Source organism: Rhynchophorus ferrugineus, unplaced genomic scaffold, assembly GCF_030347505.1.
Source record: "Rhynchophorus ferrugineus isolate W39M unplaced genomic scaffold, kcgeb_rfMv2 rfM3, whole genome shotgun sequence".
NCBI lineage: Eukaryota > Metazoa > Arthropoda > Insecta > Coleoptera > Curculionidae > Rhynchophorus > Rhynchophorus ferrugineus.
The window spans coordinates 64,045,133-64,068,446 of NW_027472582.1; the positions used below are offsets into that span (position 1 = coordinate 64,045,133).

General features: G+C 32.5%; 1 protein-coding gene across 7 annotated transcripts in view; it reads right to left on the reverse strand.

The window, feature by feature from the left end:
- The window catches only part of LOC143192955 (putative multidrug resistance-associated protein lethal(2)03659), a 34,006-nt gene that overhangs the window by 890 nt on the left and 9,802 nt on the right, over positions 1-23,314 (reverse strand). The window contains exons 3-14 of one of the 7 annotated variants that reach the window (XM_076398819.1): positions 18,259-18,367; positions 17,258-17,400; positions 14,092-14,328; positions 13,658-13,818; positions 11,809-12,075; positions 11,598-11,754; positions 7,090-8,251; positions 6,871-7,037; positions 5,529-5,964; positions 5,321-5,471; positions 4,489-4,719; positions 1,205-1,722 (exon numbers count right to left, since the gene is read on the reverse strand). In XM_076398819.1, coding sequence (XP_076254934.1) covers positions 1,205-1,722; positions 4,489-4,719; positions 5,321-5,471; positions 5,529-5,964; positions 6,871-7,037; positions 7,090-8,251; positions 11,598-11,754; positions 11,809-12,075; positions 13,658-13,818; positions 14,092-14,328; positions 17,258-17,343 — 3,573 coding nt within the window. In that variant the 5' untranslated portion in view covers positions 17,344-17,400; positions 18,259-18,367. Of the gene's footprint in view, positions 1-1,204; positions 1,723-4,488; positions 4,720-5,320; positions 5,472-5,528; positions 5,965-6,870; positions 7,038-7,089; positions 8,252-11,597; positions 11,755-11,808; positions 12,076-13,657; positions 13,819-14,091; positions 14,329-17,257; positions 17,401-18,258; positions 18,376-21,821; positions 21,919-23,314 lie in introns of those variants that run through there. The other 6 variants (XM_076398825.1, XM_076398821.1, XM_076398822.1 and 3 more) reach the window with 6 other exon arrangements.

Sequence of the window (23,314 nt, forward strand, 5' to 3'; positions counted from 1 at the left end):
CTACATGTGTTTATGCACCTTTGTGTCAAGTTTCGACTCTACGCTAATTAATTTTGTCGTGCTTTTAGGATTTCAAACAAATGTAGCGCCATTTTGGAGCTGCTTTGCCAAGGAAAACGTCTATGTAAAATGGTTGGTTTGCTCAATATCACGCAGTCGACGGTTTCTCACGCCTTCGATGGTTTGAAACCGCAAGATCATCAAGAAGCTAGTGCAGCAAAATGAGAGACTCTTCATGAGAAAAGTTGCCCATGAGACTAATATAAGCAATCCGTCGGTTCATTGAATAGCCAAAATCCGTCATGGTCTGAGGCAGGATTTGCGCCATCGGTTAGACCTCCCTCGTTTTTATAGATCAAGGATTCAAAATCAATCTAGAATTATCTCGTCGCGACATTCTTAGGGCTGTCGTACTTCCGTGGACGCAGCAACACTTTGGTAATGTGAATTATAGATTGTAATAGGACTCCGGTCCGGTCCATGACGCAAAAGCGACTTAAGGCCGGTATCGAGACTATTTTCCGGACTTCGAAACCAGCTAAGTATATCGTTGCTATAGGTCCATGTTATTGTTATTCATTGTTGTTTTGCTAAATGTATTTCATTCAATATAATTATCACTCAAGATATTTCATGCAGTTTTTGGACACCCTGTAGATAAATGTCCCATTAATTTTCTGTTGGTAGTTAAGCATATTTTAAACTTTTTAGAGGAAGTTCTAACTACAATACATAAATCATCATCACTTATCCGGATATTTGTTAGTGAACATTTCATAACAATAGCACAATTTGCTGGTTTATAATATTTGTTTGGATTGTATGATATATTCTTGTATGATACATACAAATTTTAAATTATGTTATCTAGTTCTAAAAAATCAATTTTATCTTCGTTACTTCTTTGATTACAACCACCAAATTACACCAACACATATAAAGCAAAATAACACTAGGAAAGGTAACACAGAGAAAAGTAATATACTAGTTAAATAGAACTGAAACTCAAATATAATCAGAAATATCTCAAAATAATTATCCTGATCATATCTTGACATTTTGTACCATAATATAGCAAATGTTCATTATTAGTAGTAGAAAATGTTAAAAAGAAATAAAATATCTAGATACTAAAATAATAACAAAATGTAGTGATGAGGAAGAAGATCTTTTATAACTTAAATGAAACAAATCTTATAGTTACCTCGTCACTATATTCATCAAATGGGTCCAGATTTTTCCTAAGAGTTCCAGAAAATAATACAGGTTCTTGAGGAATAATAGAAATGCTCGATCTCAAGCGATTTAGTGAAATGCTACTGGTATCCACGCCATCAATAATAATTTTTCCTTCGTTAATCGCTAGTCTAAATAGTGCCATGATAATAGACGATTTTCCTGCTCCAGTACGTCCAACAATACCGACTTTTTCCATATCCTCAACGCTGAAGGTTAAATTCTTCAGTACTACTGGTTCGCCAACAGCGTATCTTAAGTTGAGTTTCTCAAATTTGACGTCACCTTTAGTCGGCCAAGATTTCGAAATAATATGATCAGTGGCGTTTTCATCACGTTCAGGAACAACATCCGCATATTCCTTAATTCTTTCCACGCAAGTCATGATGTTTTCTAATTCGCTCCACTGTCTCATACCCCATTGGAACATGCCTGTTAGGTTTAAAGACTGTGTGATCGCAAGACCAACGTTTCCGCCAAAACTTTCTGAAATCAGGAACAAGAGAAAATCACTAGGCCACAATTTTTAGCACAATATAAATTACGAATAACAAGTCAATTGAAAAGTCCCCGGCCTACCATAGTAAAACACTGTGATACACTGTCACATAGTGATACACTGATTATAGCGACCCTCCAACTTTTCGATACCATTCTTGTAGTACGATTTGTCCTTTGCTTCTAAATAGGTATCAGTTTCGGCGATCACCTCTTCATTCGACGAAAATTTCTTCCCAGTGAGGACACTTTTGATATCTGAGAACAGGAAATAGCCGCTGGGGGCCTGGATCTGGAGAATACGGTGGATGAGGAAGCAATTCTAATCCCAATTCATGGATTTTTGCAATCGTTTTCAATGACCTGTGACAGGGTGCATTGTCTTGGTGAAGCAGCACTTTCTTTTCCTTAAAATGCGGCCGTTTTTCGGCGATTTCGTCCTTCCAATGGTCCAATAACGCTATGTAATAGTTGCTGTTGATGGTCCTTCCCTTTTCAAGATGGTCAACAAAAATTATTCCAAGCGCATCCCAAAATACAGACGCCATAACCTCGCCAGCCGACTGTTGCGTTTTCCCACGCTTTGGAGCAGAGTACAAATTGGACATCGGAGTGAAATAATGGAGCCATGTTTCATCCATTGTCACATATCGACGCAAAAATTAGGGTTTATTACTCTTCATCATTTTCAAACACTGCTCCGAATTATCAACTCGTCGTTATTTTTAGTTAAAAGTGAGCTCGCGCAGCACCCTCTTTGCACAGAGCTTTCTCAAACCCAAATATTCATGAATGATGTGATGTACACATTCAGTTGATATCTTTAGAGTGTCTGATAATTCATTCAATTTCAATTTACGGTCTTTCAAAATCATTTTGTGGATTTTTTAAATGTTTTCCTCGGTAACAACCTCTTTTGGGCGTCCACTGCGTTCACCGTCTTCGGTGCTCATTTCACCATATCTAAATTTAACTTACCAATCCTCGATACAACATTTTACCAATACGCGAAATTCCTTTTTATCCATTTATTTTTCATATTAACAAAAGTTGCTTCACTCAAAATGCCATAATTCACAAACTAATGATCGGACAACTGTCAAATTTATACACGCATCTTTTGAGGGTTGGGGCTAACTAAAAAACATATGGATTTATTTCCAGTAGTGCCAACTACGCGTCAGGGCGGTGAATTTTTGATTGACCTGTTATTCTTGTGAATTAAATTTCAATATATTAAATTAAAGTATCAAAAAATGTATTAAATTATTTTATAATCAAAGAACATTGTTTTGACAATTTTTGACTAGAATGATGCCGAGGTATCTTGCTGATTCTGTTTGAATAATTAGCCATCTTTTAAGTGATACAATAACTTCTTTCTTTCTTTTCGCCACTATTCAAAATTTACATAAACAGTTCTCAACCTATTAAGCTATATTCGATGCCCCATATCACGTGTGCAATAAAACTAATTCAGGGCGATATCTCCATCGAACCCATAACGAGTGTGATTGGAAGTGTTAGTGCGAAGTACTCTAAAAGACTGTTAGTGCATCCCAATTCACCGGCCAAACAGTTAATGTACGCGATGGCAGTGAAGTGCGTAGACTCAAACGTAAGCTACCATACTAACTGATTAACAGTCACATAGAGTGAGACATAATAATCTCTAGAATACGTTAGAATAGTATCTAGAATAAGTTTTAGATTATAAGTTTGTACAGCAGATCACTTACTGAAGCGATCTTCTACATGTCAGTAAAGTTACATTGTATAACGGAAATTATATTATAATACTTATTAAAAAATTAAGCTATATTTTCCAGGCTCTATCATAAACCAATAGTTTTGCTATAAATCTAAGTAGGCATATATATTTTGCCATAATGAATATACCAACGGCAACGTGCAACATTAACTATTCAAAATACTCTTTCTTTTGTTGTTGGAATATTAGTAGTGTATAGCAGATATAGAAGTAGTCACTAGATACTGTAGAATACTATCCGAAATAAGTTTAAATGTTGAGAAAACCCCTCTAAAAACTAAAACCTTTAACAGTATATTCTCAAGCAATTTAAATATGGAAAATAGCAGTGAGATAGGTCTATAAGACCTAGCTTCTTCTTCCAGTTGCATTTCTTAACTATTCTTTCAATACCCCAGGTGAAAACTAAATGTCAATGATGGATATTAATCGACAGTGGACAAACAAAGAAAGAAGTAAATTATTTTGCGATGCTTTAACATTTTTACAGCATTAGATTAAGATTAGGCATAATTTTTTAATATAAATATTTCACTAGGTAATGCAGAGTATGTTCTTCAAGTATGTTAAGCCTGTATATTTTCAAATATGATTAAAATAAAGGTTTGCTAAATGACCAATTTCGAAACCCAGCTAAGTGCCTTACAAACGACTTTTTAGTGAAGCTAGATATTAGAAAATCAAAAATAATAATGAAATACATTTCATAAAACTATTACCTAAAGCCTGAAGTATTTGTTATTGGAAATTCAATATAATTCAGTAAACAGACTGTTAGTTAATCTGAAATATTTGAAGATATTTTTATAACTAGTTATTAAGTTATTTTCGTTTTGGTATAGAAAATTCTTTTATAATATAATTTATTTTCTATGTTGTAACATTATAAGTTTTTTCAAATCTTTCAATCATTTTATTGATTGCGAAAAATAGTACTCAAAAAAAAGTAAGTAAACTGTCGTGAAATTTTCTAACATACATACCTGTATCAAAAAATAAGAAACTAAAAGTGACCAGAGCAATAAAAGCAACGCAATGCATGTCTAGCCAGAATCCGAATGTACGTGTCGCTCCCAAGAACATAAAATAGGCCGAACTGTAAGCATTCTGATAGGAATCGAACTCGGCTTTCAGAATTTCTTGAGCACCAAATGCTCTGATGGTTGTTAAACCTTGGAGGGAGGCGGTGAGGTGAGAATATACAGGACTACGCTCTAAAATAATATTATCATTATTTAAATAGTATATTTAATATATGCATTAATTTTCGATGTATGATAACAGATGGCCTCACTTATAATAAACTGTGTAAACACATTGACAGTTAAGTTAGATTGCATAATACATAGTTCAGAGTATTCTTCCATCATTAAAACAAGTAAGTTTGTTCATTAAAATTTTCAATTTTTTTTAGAAACAATCTATCTACAGAAAGTATTATATTATTATTGTGCTGAAGATATTATGGCAAAATATCATCTTGTTTTTATAAAAGTTTATGAGATGCATGCTGCACCAAAAAAAAACTTATACAGATTAGTTTCGACGCTTCAAATATGGTGATTTTGACACAGATACAAATATATAAAAAAGGTACAAACCATTTGGAACGACTGTAAAAATCTAAAGATTAAGAATTTAATGAAATATTACATGAAAATCTTATCCAAACTTCTTCTAAAAGTATATTAGGGTCATGATTCTCTTATATGAATAAAGTTGTATTGTGCTAGAACCAAATTATACTAAATTTCTAACAAAAACAGTGAAAACCTTTGCATACATCCATTAAATCAAATATAAACATGTTCTCACTTATTCCTTCCAATCGTTTAACATCTCTACTAGTCGCTAAATAAACCACTCGGAGAAAATAGAAAATGATCAACATTATCACAGTTGGCAAAAGCACCCAAGGATTTACAGATGCAATCACTACACTAATTGCACATACAGTCAAAGAAATCTGAAACAAACATAGAAAATTGTTTAAAATAATGACACTACCACCCTTTATACTTACTTGTAACGTGTCCAATAAAGTGAACGGCAGTACTTCATCAACTTGATTCATATCTTTCGAAAAACGATTCAAAATTCTTCCAGATGGATTGGTGTTGAAAAATCGCATTGTAGCATAAACTATTTTGTAAAACATATTGTTATGTAATCTTATCGACGCTTTATTACAAAATCTATAAAAGTATATCGATCTCGATATAGTCAATACGACAACAACAAGGACCAGGGCACTATAGGCAACCGCGACGACATTGTCAGTCATGTAAGTGAACCAAAAGTCTTGAAATGGTGTGTGATTAAATTGTGAAGAATTGTTAGTACTCGATGAGCTATTCAATCCAATGTCATCAACTGTTGAATTATTTAATACTGGAGCTGGTTCTGCTGAATTATTATATTGTCCTTTCTCGGTTCTCTTAATTTGATTCATGTTTACCCTAAAAATATGTAAAATAATAGTGTTAAAAATATGAAGTGTTAATCTAAAAAGAAGTATAAAAATAATTATAAGAACATAATTAATTCCGAGATATTTCAGTTGCATTTAACACCTCATATAAATATTGACTGTTCCATACTCTACATTTTTCCACATATCCAAGAGTCTACATATTTTTATGTATCTTTATAAGAATAAAACAATTAAAAATAGTTATATCAAAAGAGGCAAATAATCGATAGAAAATTCTGAATTTTTAATACTTATTACAAATTATAAGTTAAAATCATATTATTTTGTGTGCTCTTTTTTTAAAATGGTCAAAACCCTCTTGTTACTTATTTCAAGAACCAAAACAAAAAATCTAAATTAATAAAAATTCAAAGAATAAATGTCAATATTTAACGCAAATTAATATATTTTAAAAATGAATCTTAAGGAATATCTGTTCGAAATAAAATACTGGAACTGGAAATAATAGCTGTTAAATTTTGGCTATGAGGAGTCAAGTATTAATCGAGACATTTTACATTCAAGTAAGACAATAAAGTCAATATTTATATAAAATATTTGTGTAATAACTTGAATTTACTTTATATTCTTCAAAAATTAAAATGAATGAATATATATAGGAAACAAAAATCTGCTAAGAGATCATGTATATTGAGATACGTTTTACGAAATTAATTCAATAAAATATCGAAAATTTTCAATAGTTGTCATAAGAAGTTAAATAATATAAAATAAAATAATAAAATAATATAAAGTAAATATAAAATTTGCATTGCTGTTCAATATGGTGCTAAAATTTTTGAAATCGTACTTGTTCTATTTAGTGGTATTTGCAGTTATAGCAAAATTTGGAGCCTGGAATATATACTGATATATCATAAATTTAACTTACCACACTGTCAAAAAGTAATCCACTATACTTCCAAGGGCTTGCGCAAGCACGAAAACGATAAACAAAGTCATTATTTTACACCAATGACCTCCGGATACAAAATACGACTTGTAGACTGGCCAACCAATGTTACCAGTTCCCCTGGACTCCTTCTCCATTTCCGGACTCTACAAAAATCAAAATTAACGACGAAAATTCAGGAAGCTAACGCGCTCCCACCTTGGTATTGATGGGAACTAATTCCTTGGTCGAAGCTCGCTTCCTTCTAACCGGCTTGATCTCGTCAACGCTGTCGTCGTCCACCTCCTCCTCATCTTCATCCAGCATTTTCTTCAGTTCTGTCAATAGTTCGGTGAAAGCCTTACCCGAATTCTGGATTTCTTCGTATGTACCGGAGTGTTCGATGGTTTTGTTACCGAGCAGGTAAATGTTTTCGATGTCCGTGAGATACTGGAGCTGATGGGTGACCAGAACAACACATTTGTTCTTGAGATATCCGGTGATACACTCTTCGAATATCTGTTTTCCTACGTGAGCATCTACGGCTGATAAAGGATCGTCTAATAGATAGATATCAGCTTGTTTGTAAACGGCTCTGGCGAGGTTGATCCGAGCTCTTTGTCCGCCACTAAGAGAAACGCCACGTTCCCCAACTATGGTACGATCACCATATGGGAACAATCTAAAATCGCGTTCTAAAGCACACACTCTCACCACATCGTAGTACCGTTTGGCGTTAAAAGCCTGACCGAAGGTGATATTCTGTCGTACACTACCCACGAACAACCACGGTTCCTGCGAAGCGTACGAAACTTTTCCAGTGACTTCGACACTACCCGACACCGGTTGCAACTCTCCTAAAATAGCGTGAAGCAACGTAGTTTTGCCACTACCCACTGGACCGATAACCGCAGCCAACTGAGCCGATTCGATGTTAACATTCAAGTGCTCCATCGAGTTATCCTCCGAGGAATCCAACCATTTAACCGCCGCATCATTCAGATGTATACCACAGGGTTTTTCACTTTTCACTGTACCGTTACTAGTCGATTTCAGTTGCTCCTGCGATTGTAAAGCATTGAAGAATGTAGCACTGGAATCGAAATTGACCTCGTCGTATAATAGGAACTTTTTAAGACGTTGTACTGATATGTTCGCTTCTGCGAACTGGGTAACTCCTTGAGGGAAGAACATGGTGACAGCGCCACGTAATATGGCGTAGAATGATGATACCACATACACGTATTGGGCATCTAAAACGTTGCCCGTATAAAAGTAGACTAGAACACATAAGCAGATGGCCACTCGGTTGAGAAACAAATTAAACGACATCATAATGGCTTTTATCACGGAAATCTTCATAATTTCATTGATTTCCTTTCTGCAAAATAAAATAACACCTGTTAATTAAATTAAAATTTTTTTGAAAAATTCCAATAATATATATAACGGAAGTAAAACTGTTGAGACAATGTTATCTTTAAAGTCTATACATATATATACCTTCATTTCATTTTTTAGACAAGCTTTCCCTTACATAGAGAGGATACATTACTTCACAAATATCTCCGGATTTGGCTCATGCGCACTCTCCTGCATTAACCATAGAAAACTATAAACTATATTGTCTTCCTTTTCTAATGGCGGTACATTCTTTTCGAGTTGATCGTTACAGTCGATCAAGTCAAACCAACAAAAAAATATTGAATATTTAGATTTTGTGTTACATTAATAATTCTATAGTAATAATAATTAAAATGTTGTGTTATTCTTGGTGCTTTAACATACAATGGTTTTAAAATATGGAAGAACAAGGATAAGTGTAGAATGTAAGGTTATATTTTTAAAAGTTATAAAACCCAAAGAGCATCAATTTTATTTATAGTGGTAATGTTAGATGACAAATTTATAATACATCATTTTCAACGACATCGAATAGATATCAACATATTCCAAAATTAAATGATAACAAGAACAGAGAAGAGAATGATTCTTGTTGTGTTGAAAGTAGTCAAGTCATTAATGACGTTTGTTCATCAATTATGAATATTAGCAAAAATTATAGTAACTGGCAATAATTAGACATTTATTTTGAACGTAATATATATTAGTAATTGATCAAATATGTAAATTAATTTAAATATTATTTCATTTAATTCAATATTTTTTTAAATAAAATGTGTTCTTTCCAAAATTTTATCATTTATATTTACCTCCTGAACCTATTTACCTGCCTATATATATTTTCGACATTTTGTCTAATAATCACGATGAAAAAATTTAAGTAAATAAAGCTGTACGTACAAATCTGGAGATATTTGTGGAGTAATGTGTCCTTACTTAGAGAATGTCAAAATACAATAAATTATCTTCCACACTTTTGTGGTTCCTCTATTTCAATCCAAAGCAAAAAACATTGCAAATTGTCCAAGCTCTGAATGATAAAGGATTTTCAAATGGCTAGAAATATTTTATAACCGTATAAAATATAATTTATGACGTGTTAATTTAGAAAGTGAAGTAGCTTCAATAAAATGTCTGCATTATTGAAACATTATCAGAAATATTTTTAGTTCCACAGCAAAACAGTATCCTTTGAGTGCAAAAATGTGTTGGTAGAAAAATAAACAACTTGGATAAAATATACCGGAGAATTTAATGATCAAAAAGATATATTTATTATAGGTTTTATCGCTTAATTATGCTTTAATTAACTCTTAAATTTGGACATATATTTGATATTGTAGAGTAGTCGCTAGATTAACTATATTCCGAAAGAAATGGAGATTATGGTAAGTAATTACATGTATTTCAAACAACTACATGATTTTCAAGAAAACAGAAAAATGTATTTATTAAATTATTGGCAATTGTATTTTAAACATTTTGACCATCTTTCAGGCAATCTATGAATGCCATCCCAAAAAAATTGTTTGTCCTATGAGCAAAACTATTCATCGAGCCATTTTCTAACTTCTTCGAAATTGGCGAAGTACTATTCTGCAAGCGCATATCCCATTGATGTGATGGGGAAGTGTCTAGAGAGTACGGTATATATCCCATCCAAGTGCCCAAGGCTGCCTTTACCGGTTTCGCTTTATAAGACGGCGTGTTATCGTATTTTAATATCATTTTGTGGACTTTTGCGATCAATACATGATTCAAATTCATCATTTTTGTCCGTGGCGATCACTGTTAAATATTTCACCAGGTTTCAACAGTTTATAATACACCACACCACTTTGGTCCAACCCAACACAGACCAAAACATTCTGGCCTTAGAGTCTGTCGGCCGAATTCGCCAGGTGATAGCCATGTCTTTTTGCACTTAGCTTTTGAAAATAAATCCACTTTTCGTCACCCATCACTATTCGAATGCAGAAATGACTACCGATCATACCTTTAAAGGAGCGTTTCACAGACGATTTTTCAATTTTCCATTTGCGTGTCATTCAATTGATGTGGCACCCATCATCCCATCTTTTGAATTTTTTCCTTTGTTCGTAATCGATCACTAATCATTTCTTGGGCCACATTTAACGCTTCTACCATTTTTTTGAGTTTCAGTAGAATAAAATGATATATGTGTCAAAGCAAAACATTGCATCGTTAAACGTAGGGACATCTGTTAGAAAAATCGGTAGTAATTTTCCGGTACACCTGGTATAAAAAAATCATATTAAAAACGCTTTTATTGAGAAAAAATTGCACAATGTGTGCTGCTCAAAATATTTTCCACCATCTTCTACGTCCTTCTAAGTGTTCCCTCCTACGATTTTTTTTAGCAACATGACGATACCGTGTCCAATCATCGATCCATTTTCGCAGTTCTTCATCAAACCCTGTGTCAGCCAAGCCATATAACATCGATCTAAATAAGGGCCAACTGAAAAAATGTACCCTTTACAACTATTACAACTTGTAGCGGATCGTTTTTTTCAATTGACATTGATAGACATCTGCAGTAACAGGTTCGTTCAATTTCAGCAGTTCTTAATACACCATATGCGCAACAAGAATTTATAACCACGAATATTCGGATTTGGTGTCGATGTGGATAGTTCTCCTCGATTTACTCTGTCGAAATGACTTTATGCAATTGAGATTGTCTTATTAGATCTACCTTTCATCGCCAGTCACAATTCTCCATCGAAAACTGCTCTTTTTGTCTGGCAAGCAATGAGACCACAATGTGTTGTAGCTCTATTCCTTCCTTTTGGATCTTTCCTATCACATATCAGCCTCTGAAAATAGTTTATTGATCAGCTATTATACTTTTTGTAGTTCTTGGAGAGTGTGAGCTGAGATTTCATCTAGTAAGTTTTGTAATTTATTGTCTTGATTGTCAAACTGTTATGGCTCTTCGGGTACTTTTTCGTCAAAATGATCCGTTTCAAATTTCAAAGATTTGCCAACCAAAATAGAAAATATTATATTATATCGATAAGTGTAATATAAATAGTTCTTTACAATTTCCTATTTTTCACCAATAAATAGAGCTAATGTAATATATTGAATATAGAAATGTCTTGCTACTTCCCCTGAACGCAGACCTCCATATTAGAAGCCCGCTATTAAATGTATCTTATTTGTATTGATGATGACATATATGAGTCATTATATACGAACAACATTATATGTTTAATTTTGCTAATGTTAACAAATATTAGAAAAAAATATTTAATAAAACCCAAATACGTGACCTTTTAAATCGAATGAATACGCACCTTCTACTAATTTCCACTAGCTTGGCGAATGGTATTTCCCAAGTATACATTTTAATAACTTGTATGCCCGACACAATTTCATTCATTAAACGGATTCTTTCATCAGTTCTTAATGCAGTCGCCAAACGATACACTGACGTCCGTTTACCGAGCCACACTAGAAAACAATTATGGCATTAGAATCGCCGACGTAGGATAATGATAAACTTACTTTGGAATGGTATGAAACTTAATAATAAAGCCACGCCGATAACTCCAGTAAAACCGACGCTGAAATATATCAGAAGCAACACCACAATGGTCTCCACTGGAGCGAGCCATAGGTTGTGAATGTGATTTGTAACTAGATCAAATCTGCCAACATCGTTTGAGATTAAATTGACCATTTGTCCGACGGTAGTTTCAGCCAGAGCACCTTTGCTCAATCTTAAAGCTTTTCTATAAACTAGGGTTGAAGTGGCTATTCGAATTCTTGCACCTAAACGAAAGAATGGTTTTAATGTATTATATATTACACCCTTATTTTCTTATTAATAAATGAAAAACGTTCGAAATGTTATTTATTTTTCGTTATATGTCTAAATTCTGATTATGTACAGATGTTTTTATATATTTTTTTATAAATATATTGCGCTATACCAGGTCAATTGAAAAGTCACCGGCCTACCATAGTAAAACTCATATTTTTGGCAAAATTAGTTTTTTGGTATTCCACATAATTCCCTTCAAGGGTGAAACACTGATTATACCGACCATCCAACTTTTCGAAACCATTTTTGTAGTACGATTTGTCTTTTGCTTCAAAATAGGCCTCAATTTCGCCGGCATTCTTTTGAGATCTGAGAATCGAAAATAGTCGCTGTGAGCAGATCTGGAGAATACGGTGGCTGAGGAAGCAAATCGAAGCCCAATTCATGGATTTTTGTCATCGTTTTCACTGACTTGTGGCGCGATGCATTATCTTGGTAAAGCAGCGCTTTCTTTTTCTTCAAAGGCCGCCGTTTTTCGGCGATTTCGTCCTTCAAACGACCCAACAACGCTATGTAATAGTCGCTGTTGATGGTCCTTCCTTTTTCAAGGTTGTCAATGAAAATTATTCCATGCGCATCCCAAAATACAGACGCCATGACCTTGCCAGCCGACTGTTGCGTTTTCTCAGGCTTTGGAGCGGGTTCATCGTGTGCAGTCCACTCGAATCACTGTCGATTGGACTTCGGAGTGAAATGATGGAGCCATGTTTGATCCATGATGTTTTCGTCGGTAACAACCTCCTTTGGGCGTCCACTGCGTTCACCGTCCTCGGTGCTCATTTCACCACGTCTAAACTTAGCATACCAATCTTTCATGGTTGATTTTTCCTGGGGCAGTGTCCGGAAACTAGGTATCAAGTTTTTGCTTCAATTGTATTTTTCCCCTCAAAAAGCAATATTTTATCAATACGCGAAGTTACAATAACAAAAGTTGTTTCACTCGAAATTCTATAATTCACAAACTAATGATCAGACAGCTGCCAAATCTATACACGCACGTTTTGAGGATTAGGGCTAACTAAAAACATATGGATTTAATTCTAGGAGCGCCATCTATGTGTCAGACCGGGGACTTTTCAATTGACCTGTTATACCCTCTTACATAATAAGTAATAATACATTGTAAATAAACCCACAAGTTACCGTGAAGTATCACTAATCCAAGGTAAGAGAAATGTTCTGGGTTTGGAATAATTGAGGAAATGAGAAATTGAAAAAGAACAAATACGGAAATCTTTGAAAAAATAGAGAAGTGGAGAAGGCTGTAGAAATATTCGTGCTTTTTTCTATTTGTTCAGTTCTGTAAAAACAAGCATATTGTCACTTCCTAATGTTTTCACTGATGTAAAATCCTCAGCAACGTTTATTTAGAAACAACCCTTGTATAATAATCGATTATTGCATGTTAGGCTTCTATTAGAACATTACATTAATTGCGTTTTAATTTACGTTAGAGTATATAATGACCAATTATAGTAAAGAGCTTAATATGCATTATTAATTTAGTAGAAACTAATTAAATTAACTTACCCAGGTGAAATATACGTAACATATAAGAGTGTATAGAGCTTGAAGATAAAAATGCAGTCAATGCTATTCCACTGGCGTAATAATATGCTTCCCTCTTTGACATGGTAGTGTTTGGCTCATAGTAATGAAGTAACTGAGACAAGCAAAGAGGTTGCCCTAACCTAAAATATCAATTCTTAAAAAATAGAGTGACTGTTGCGTTATTAAAGTTCTTTCTCCCTTAGTACTAAGATATTAAGTCAATTTTGAACATTCGGTCCGTTCAGTAAAAAGAAGGATTAATAGTTTTGAAAACAATAAATATTGTTTTGGAACATATTAGTTATTAAATATTTTACAGGTTTGTTTGAATCTGCAAAACAATTTATGTAAAACTGATAATAAAGATGTAGGTAGTTATGATAACCATAAATGGGGTATCATGTTGGAGTTACCTGATAAAAATTTCTATAATTAAATAGCACAGACCCAAAAGAGCTAGTTCCTTGCCAAACACTCCCACCAAAGCCCTCCATAACGACGGATTGGATGGATTTTTCTTAACCTCCTTGAACCATTCCTTTTCCAGTTTGTCGCCCAAAATTTTCGAGTCGTGCACCTTAAGAGATGGGTATAGGTCATCCTCCGCTAGGCCTTTCTTGAAGCCGCGAACAAATAATGGTAGCATCCATCTATATTATATATGTTAATAAATATAAAATTATTGATAATAAGCCACACTAAAAATTAGCGAATAAATATAATACGTAATATATGATAACAGTGATTACTAAACATTTATAGTTTCGAAATAATAGAGAAAGAACTAATATCCCCTTTGTATGTGGTTAAAAAATTTTAATGAACAGTTATTCAGCAAAATATTTCTCAAGTAAAAACATTGCAATCAATAATACTCAATCTAATAATATAATCTATAAATATATTAAGAAAATATTTATATTTATGTTTTAGTATAATACCATAGCTACAGACATATGTGTAGATTTGGTTTATATATGTAAGTAATAGGTATATAAAAAGAGATCCATTACTTGCATGAAACCAAAGGCTCTACTTAACATATTTAAAATTATCCGATTTACATTTGTTGACATTTCAGGCTTTCTTGTAGAAACCCTTATCCTTATTGTCAAAATCTGAGAATCAATTTTCACAAGTCTTACTTCTGCAGACTAGTTCTCCATAGACAAGAATGGATGGATAATTTGAATCTAGCTCCGGGCTATAAGATGGATGCATAAGAAGCTCCCAATTCAATTTCCATCCCAACGATACATATGGATGACCTGGCATTGTTTTGATGAAACACAAATCCTGCCCTAGTGGAAAAAGCTGGCTATTTCAGGGCAATTGCTTCCTTCGGACGGTCCAATTGGCAGTACAGGTTCGAATTAAGATCGTGTGGAGAAGCTATAGAATTCTTTGCCAATAACACAAAACGCATAGCAAGATCTTCCTAGCCATCAATTCTGGCTTAGCCACATTGGCATTTTCACTTGATGTTGTCGTATGTGATATACTGTTCATTACACATGCCTGTCCGTTTCACAAATAACATAGGTCGATTTTGTGGCGATTCAACAGCGGTTCATAGATGGCATTCTATCGTTAGATTTTTTTGTTTACCACGTACAGCACCCACACGCCCTGTTTATTTTTGTATCCAGCTTTTTCCAAATAGTTTTCGCAATTTCATATTTCATATTCATTCATTTCATATTTAGTATTGCTCTTTCCTGGTGCCCACATTTGACTGAGTTAAAATCATACTGAGTCGATCATTCACAAAACTGTCAAATAAGTTTTCTAAAACGAAATATAAGGTTTTTAAAGTCATTTAGCGTAAACTGATTGAACTTTTACAGCACCGGATACAATTAATTAAAGCCATCTATTAGAAAAATAACGGGATTTCTTTTTTACTAGACCTACAATTGCCTCAGCCACTTTTGCACAATATTACTATTTGCTCAAATAGTTAAATATGAAGATTTGAGGAATAATTGAATGACACTGTCTAAAATAATTGAAATGTATGCAGTTAATCTCAACAATGAAGAATTTATTCGTTATATAAGCAGGAAGGCTATACTGAAGTAACATTGATAGCACATATTCAAGGGAACTTAAACTTTACCCATTCCGATTATCACTTGCTTCAATTCAATCTTTCAATTTCAATCTTGCTTATGAAGCTACTCCATAATTGGACGACATTTGATTTGGTTCAAAAACATCTTTTTTAGTATGAAATTTAATTGATAGCAGAGAAATGTAGAAATAATAAAATATAATATTAAATAATAAAATCCTATAGAATAGAATCTAAAACGAATTATAGAAGAATTGTTAGATATGGTATAATTGAATTTTTTAATTGAAAGATTTCTTGATAAATATTGTCAAATTATGGGTAGTTATTGTAATAAAAATATTACGAAAAAAAATGTAAATTTCTCTATCAAATTAATTGTCTTCATCAAATTAGAATCCATGTTGTTAAAAAAATATTAAATTTTTGACTAGAAAGTTCTGGAATTAATTCATAGCGTTTTGCGAAAGACTGTTAAGACACTACAGAATGCTGTTATGTCATTCAGCAATGCATTACTCCAATAAACGCCACCCGGGGAGGACATTAACATTAATTACAATATGAGAATATTCACAAAGACAAGCTTTTAATTTGTATTTAGCAAGATCATCTACTACAAAACCAAATGAAACCATATCTAGTAATTGCTACCAATTATAGATGATGTGCTTATACTTACTGCACTGATTATTAAAGTATTAAATTAAAGCAAAATGTCTGAAATATTTAAAAATATATAACAAAACCATTTTAAAACACAACAACCTCCTATATCTCTTGCAATAGAAGTAATCGTTTATTTCTTTAAAATGTTGCTAAAAGAAGTTGATTCGTAGGTTATAGCTAAAAAAAGGGATACTTTGGTGGTAGCATTCATTTCTTGTTCGAAAAGGGAAATATTTTTATATAAAATATTTTCTCAAAACCCCATGAATCAATTCCAATACCAAAAAGGCATATTAAAAACAATAAATATCATTATAACAAAAAAATTAATAAGACATTATTACATAACTAATAATTCATAAATGTTCTTGATGTCGTACATCAGAATGATGAAATTTAGGAAAAAGTATTGATAACTCTAAAAAAAGTAAATGCACATCTAGATAACTAATAATATTACGTAATCTTCAATATCAAAATGATATTGAAATGAAAAAGTTATAAAAATATATGAAATAGAATATTCACACTGATTTTTCCAATGTGCTTGATTTTGACCCTTATTAAATAATATTTTGTAAAATTCTAAATAGTAACTGACGTAATGATCATCATTGAACTGTAAGCATGTATAAGTTTATATTCACCATTATAGTTAGTTTATTTGTTTTATAGTTAGTTTACATATTACTCAATAACAACTAAAACTAACAAAAGAAACATGAAAATTCATATAATAGTAACGAAATATCCCTACATACTCAAATAAAGACCGTTACAGATACATTTGTTGTAAAATTAATCGATATTAATTCAACGACATAAACTGAACTTACAGGAAAAATATTTTGGAAAAAATATTAGCCTCGACGAAGGGATGTTTCTTGACCGGCTTCTTTTCGGTTTCATTCGTGCTGTCCATCTTTAGACCTCCCTGCCACTAGCGTCACGAATGAATGTAGGTTCTACACGCGAAAACCTATGTATCACAGATTAAATTAAGTAAATAATTGTAACTGTATACTCACTGTGTACTTGCCGTTAATTATATGATAAATATTGATAAAGAGAAAACAATCGCTATCAGCATGAAATCGTGAATATATAAAGGACATCAGCGCTAAATCATAACGTTAGATAACAGAGTTTTCGATTGTTCATTTAATACTATCGGACCCTGATTTAATTTTTCCGCGTATATATCGAGGAAATATGCATGATATAACATAATTGCTTAACATGCTTTAAACTAGTTAAATAATTCCACAAATATAATCTAAATTACTATATATTGTTTTATTCAGCCTTTCTTGTATATAGAGTAAAAGTTGCGTGTTTCTTTCTGATAATATTATTAAAACCGTACTTATAAATATTTTTAAATAATTTTTGTTTTATTCAACAGCCCACTAGTTATTTATAGAAAATAATTTCAGTTAAAGGGAGAAATATATGTAGGACGGCGTATTCCGGGACATATTTATGAATTATTTTTTAGTCAATTAATTTTTTTTATTTTATTTATATTTTGAGAACATATTGTAGATGTATTTAAAAGTTTACAAAGAATTTTCTTAATCACACAATGAAGATGGCTACTGCGCGTTGTTTGTCTTCATACAAGTGCGTGATTTGTTTATATTCTGGAGCTCATAATTTTCATCTGAAACAAATTTTTCCAAAAAAAAGTTCTTCTTTGCTTTTTTAAAATGTCTCTTCTATGTGAAGTAACTACGTGTACTAACAATGTAAAATATTATATATATATATATATATATATATATATATATATATATATATATATATATATATATATATATAAATTTAAACAACTTACCAATTAATCAGCTACCTCAGCATCATAGTGCAATCCTTCATCAGCTTCATATGTGTCATTTTCTGGTTGCTACTGTCGAGCTCTTCAAATTTATTTACTCTCCAGACAGCTGTGCCAATTTTGTAGAATTATGCACTGATTGTCAACTTGTTGATCATAATTGAAGCTTCTGTTACTATCGGTAACATTAAACTCATTTGGGATTGTTAAAATATCGGCAGTCATTTCATTAAATAAGCATGCAGCCAAATATGCCGAGACTTCAACAATTTTTAAACCAAAATGTAAATATTTTGGAGTCAATCGCCAAACTCTTGAATTGACGCTATCGAGTAAATCGTCTGTTGATAAATTTTCACCTTCTTTCTTTTTATTTATTTCCTTCTTCTTTTTTCACTTTTTCTTCTTCTTCATCATTTTCACTACAGTTATTTGACTGCCGATTTGTATATCGTTTTCAGTGAAATAATATTTTAATAGGTCTTCTTAATTTTCGGGGATGAAGACATTTTTTGTATAAAGGTAATGTACGCTATGTTTTAAAATGTCAGTATCTTTGCTTGGTCTCTAATACTTCTATACATTTATATCCAAAAAAATCTATTGCTAAAAGCAACAAAGAATCTTTCAATCTTTCGTGCTGCGTCACGCGCTGCACCTATTAAACCGGAGTACTCTGACTAAAACGTTTATAACTATCACGGCTGTCTTAATAGCAGTTCATTCATTTAAGGGTCATTTGAACATATTCAGTATGTCCTTAATATGCCACTATGAAAAATAGTACAAGGCAATTAATGTGAATGGTGTTATCAGTCGTGATAATAATGTCCCCGTACTTTACAAATAAAAGATCGATCGTTAAGGACTGATAAAACAGGTTGCTCCACCCTATTGGAACTAAAATATATCCAAGTGTAGCATAGCAGTTCCAAAATGAGTTAGTATATGGTGGAAGGGCACAGCTAATTTATCGTAACACTGTTGTTATTTACAGCTTCCACCATTCCACATCAGGCGCTCTATTCTCTACCTCTAATATTGCACTGTAATATGTGAATTTACACAACCCCAGAAAAACCATATTCGATAATTGTTTTAATAATATACAAAAAGAAATAAAACTCGGCCAAAAATATTTTGCGACATTCACTTGAGTATTTCTAAAAGTTGTTTAAATGTAAAAAGATTAATATCGTGGTGGACGATGAAAATAGATCTCCGAAATCATAGTAATACTCCCATGCTGAAGTAACACGTTCTTAAACATAAATACATTTATGGTCGATCCTATTATAACAGAAACAAAAAAATTATAAAAATATTAATAATTTTTCTTCTGTAATTATAAAATGTAATTATAATATTAATTTTACAGACTATGGTTTATCAGTACTGGACCTACTGTTTAACATGAGCTCCCAACCACGGTCCTCGACATTAAGCCTACCGACTGGCGAGTGACCAACTTAGAGATTATATCAGACGACATCCGGTCTTCCAATCTGGCTACTGGCGTGACTGGGTTAATTTTCCTTGTCAAATTCTGTACTCTTGCCTCAGGACAATTACAGTTATAAAAATCACAAAAATAAATGTACGATCATTCCCCAACAGGCTTCGAATCCGCGACTATCGCAACAATAGGACGACCATCTTGTTGCCTTGACCACTGCGCCAACCAAGCCGGATCTGATAAATATTTATGAATATACATAATAAATAAAAAATATGAGTAGTGTATAATAAGCTAAAAGTGTTAAATGTAATCTATAAATCAAAAAGGGCACATATTTCTTATTTGTAAATAAATAAGATAAGTATTAATTAAAATTTAATTAAAATTTCAATCAAAGTCAGAAAAAGACAAAATTGAGTATATTATGATGTTAAATATTAGAATAAAAGAAGAAAATATAAATTACTATTTTAATTCTAACTCGACCACTTTATCTGTATTATTTTCAGATTAATTTTCAAACATGTTAGCCTGTTGAGGATCTTCATTAAAGATAAATAACATTGGGGGAATGTCGCAGCAAAAGAAAGTCGTCGAATCAATATTACATCGCATTTTCTCATAGAAGCGGTGGGGAAAAAAATGGAAATAAAGATGATAGATTTGCAAACTAAAAGATTTATTTTGTTGCTTAGAGAAATTATCATTAATGAGCAACATGGAAACATGACTGGGGAGGAAGTGAAGCGGTTAAAAAAGTAAACAGCTTAGGAAATACTAATCTTTTCTATATCGTAATTTTCATATAGGGAAAAGCACAGGAGAAAGCAGAGTGAAAGACCAACAAAAAGGTCGTTATACAAAAAAGTCAATTTTATATTCGCATGCTAATCTTTTATCAGACAAGACACCAAAAAAAAAACAAATCAACTGTTGGATAGAGTATCCAGTGACGCGTTAATCCTTAAGTATAAATGCCTCCAAAAAGATGAAAAAATATGGTGATGTGGTGAACAGCAACACCTTTATATTTCTTTGAACTACAGTGCAGACTCTTGTTATACTCCATATCATCTTCAAGACGCTGAATATCAGTTAAATTCTTGTAACTATTACCATCAAGCCAAACAAGCCGCTTCTTTTCTTATCAGTACATTTGTCTAACTACAAAACTTGAATATTATTATAATTGAGCATTTGTAAGCTTGAAATCTTTCAATTGTGATGTTTTAGACAAGTTCTACGTGTTTGTTTATGAGGTTCTTTTGGAAATGATATTATTCCTTTGAGACACAGCTTACAATGGTTTGGACATGTCTGACACGTATGACAAACGAAAGAATTCCTCAAAGATTTCTGTGACGAAACAGAGACGCAGAAAACAGCTTCGAAAAAGACAAGAATCACTATCAAAGAAAGAGATCTGAATAAGAGAAGGCTGATATGGCCGAGGCCATAACAGTAGAGGTCAACAGAATGATGATCGTTATGTTCAGTCCTTGTGGCCATCATTTATATATATATATATATATATATATATATATATATAACAGCTCATTATTTTAAATATATGAATAAGTAGGCAGAACAACATTGTTAAAAGCTATAGATAGCAATGTACGATAATGGTGATATATGGTACATAAACCCCGACATTCTCTATATCTAAATAACATCTATAATTTATAACCTGACATATTTGAGTTAATATTTTATTACAAATTAGCATAATAAACTATAGTAAGAGATACTGATATATAACTGGTTATATGGTAAAGAACTACCATATAACATGTTATCATTCATGTGAAAATCACAGAATGAAAAACAAAAAAGAAAATTGTTAAACCACCATTTAAATATTCAAAAATTCCGAATATAATTTTTCTAAAAATAAAACTTATACACATGCATATGGTTAAAGTAAACCTGAGATGAGATGAGTTAAAGATATAGTCAAATATATTTCACTTTATTTATTACTCTTCCATAAATAGCATTACGATGGGAATTTAGTGTTCCAGGGAATGATTATTGAAATGTCAATGGCGTATAATTAGTTTTAATTAAACTAGGCAGTATTCTATGTACATTACGCACTTACACAAAGAAACGCAGACGTCCATAATAAACCGTAGATCTGCCTCCAGACTTATTGATCGCGCGACTAGCCACTGAACCACTGGACTACTGCATTATCTGCTATCTGTTTACCGCTCTCAATTTATGTATATACCGGGGAAATTATGAATTACGCTGCGCTTCGAAAAAGTAACGAAATGTAAAAAGAATGTTCAATTATCACAGTGCTTCAATGGGACTAACATTTCTGTTTTTGAAGGTTTGCAATTCGCCATGTCAGATCTGACATTAATTATTAACCAAAAAATCATGACAGTCAATAATGCATCTCACAAAATAGATGCATTTATGGCATGTCAATAAGATCATAAAACACAAAGACATATAATGGGAAATTAAATAGGCGCAACCATAACCATCTGTGCGTCTCGGCCACCAGAGGGTCAGAGATATAAAAGTTTGAAAAACGACATTTGACAAACTTATTTTTTGGTCCTATGCATAAAATTTATATTCTGAGGAAGGCCTTGAGACTATATTTATATGTCCTCCAAAAATACCAGAGGACCGGCGGTATAAAAAGAAATTGAAAAATTTATGTTTTTGTCCTATGCCACAACATTTACAGAATATAGGAGAGAATCTTAAATGGAAGCATGTGAAACACTGTTCTAGTTTATTTAATTTGTGGTTAGGTGGCCTGAAATTTAAGTAAATTCGGCAGGAAAAGTAAATTTAACGTATTCAACTTTCACATAGATTATATATAGAAGTTTTACTTAAATAGACGAAACCGAGGAAATGTTTTGCGTGGTCCATTCAGTGCTGGCTCTGAGACCACTCTTTTGATTGGTTCATTTGAATTGGTCTTCAAAGGCATTGGCTTATTTCTGTAACGCGATTGTTTGTTTCAGTTGGTGTACGACGCCATTTTTGTGTGTCTGACATAAAATACAATTAGAATTTTTGTGTCTTGAATATAATCACTATTATTTGATTATAATGTATCTTCATCCTCAAAACTTTTGTGTATCTAGTGTATGTGCGGAAAAAAAACAGACGTAGTTTTCCTTGGAAGAAACAACCCAAGTTAACTAGATTAAGGATGTGAATGTGGCGTAGCATTGCTTTTACCTGGTACGTATACAATTATTTATATAAAGCAATTGTTTTCATATATATTATTATTTACAGGAATACAACAGAAGAAATCATGAAAATATTACACACAGTTTAAACACAAAATGTGTCCAAATGGGGCGATGGCAAAATGACATTGAAGGTAAATGTGATTATACTATATGAAAAGATTTTGTTATCCTTTAAAAGTTGTTTGTAAAGTACCTTCAATGAAAAACCTAATTATTCTGAAGGAGCTTATTTACTTGAACTTGGTCAGGATACTTATAATTAATATTTCTTCTTAACCGAGATAACCTTTTCAGCAAGGATGTTAATAAAATACATTAATACAAAATAATATAATACAATTTGTAGACCAGCAAGATGAGCTTT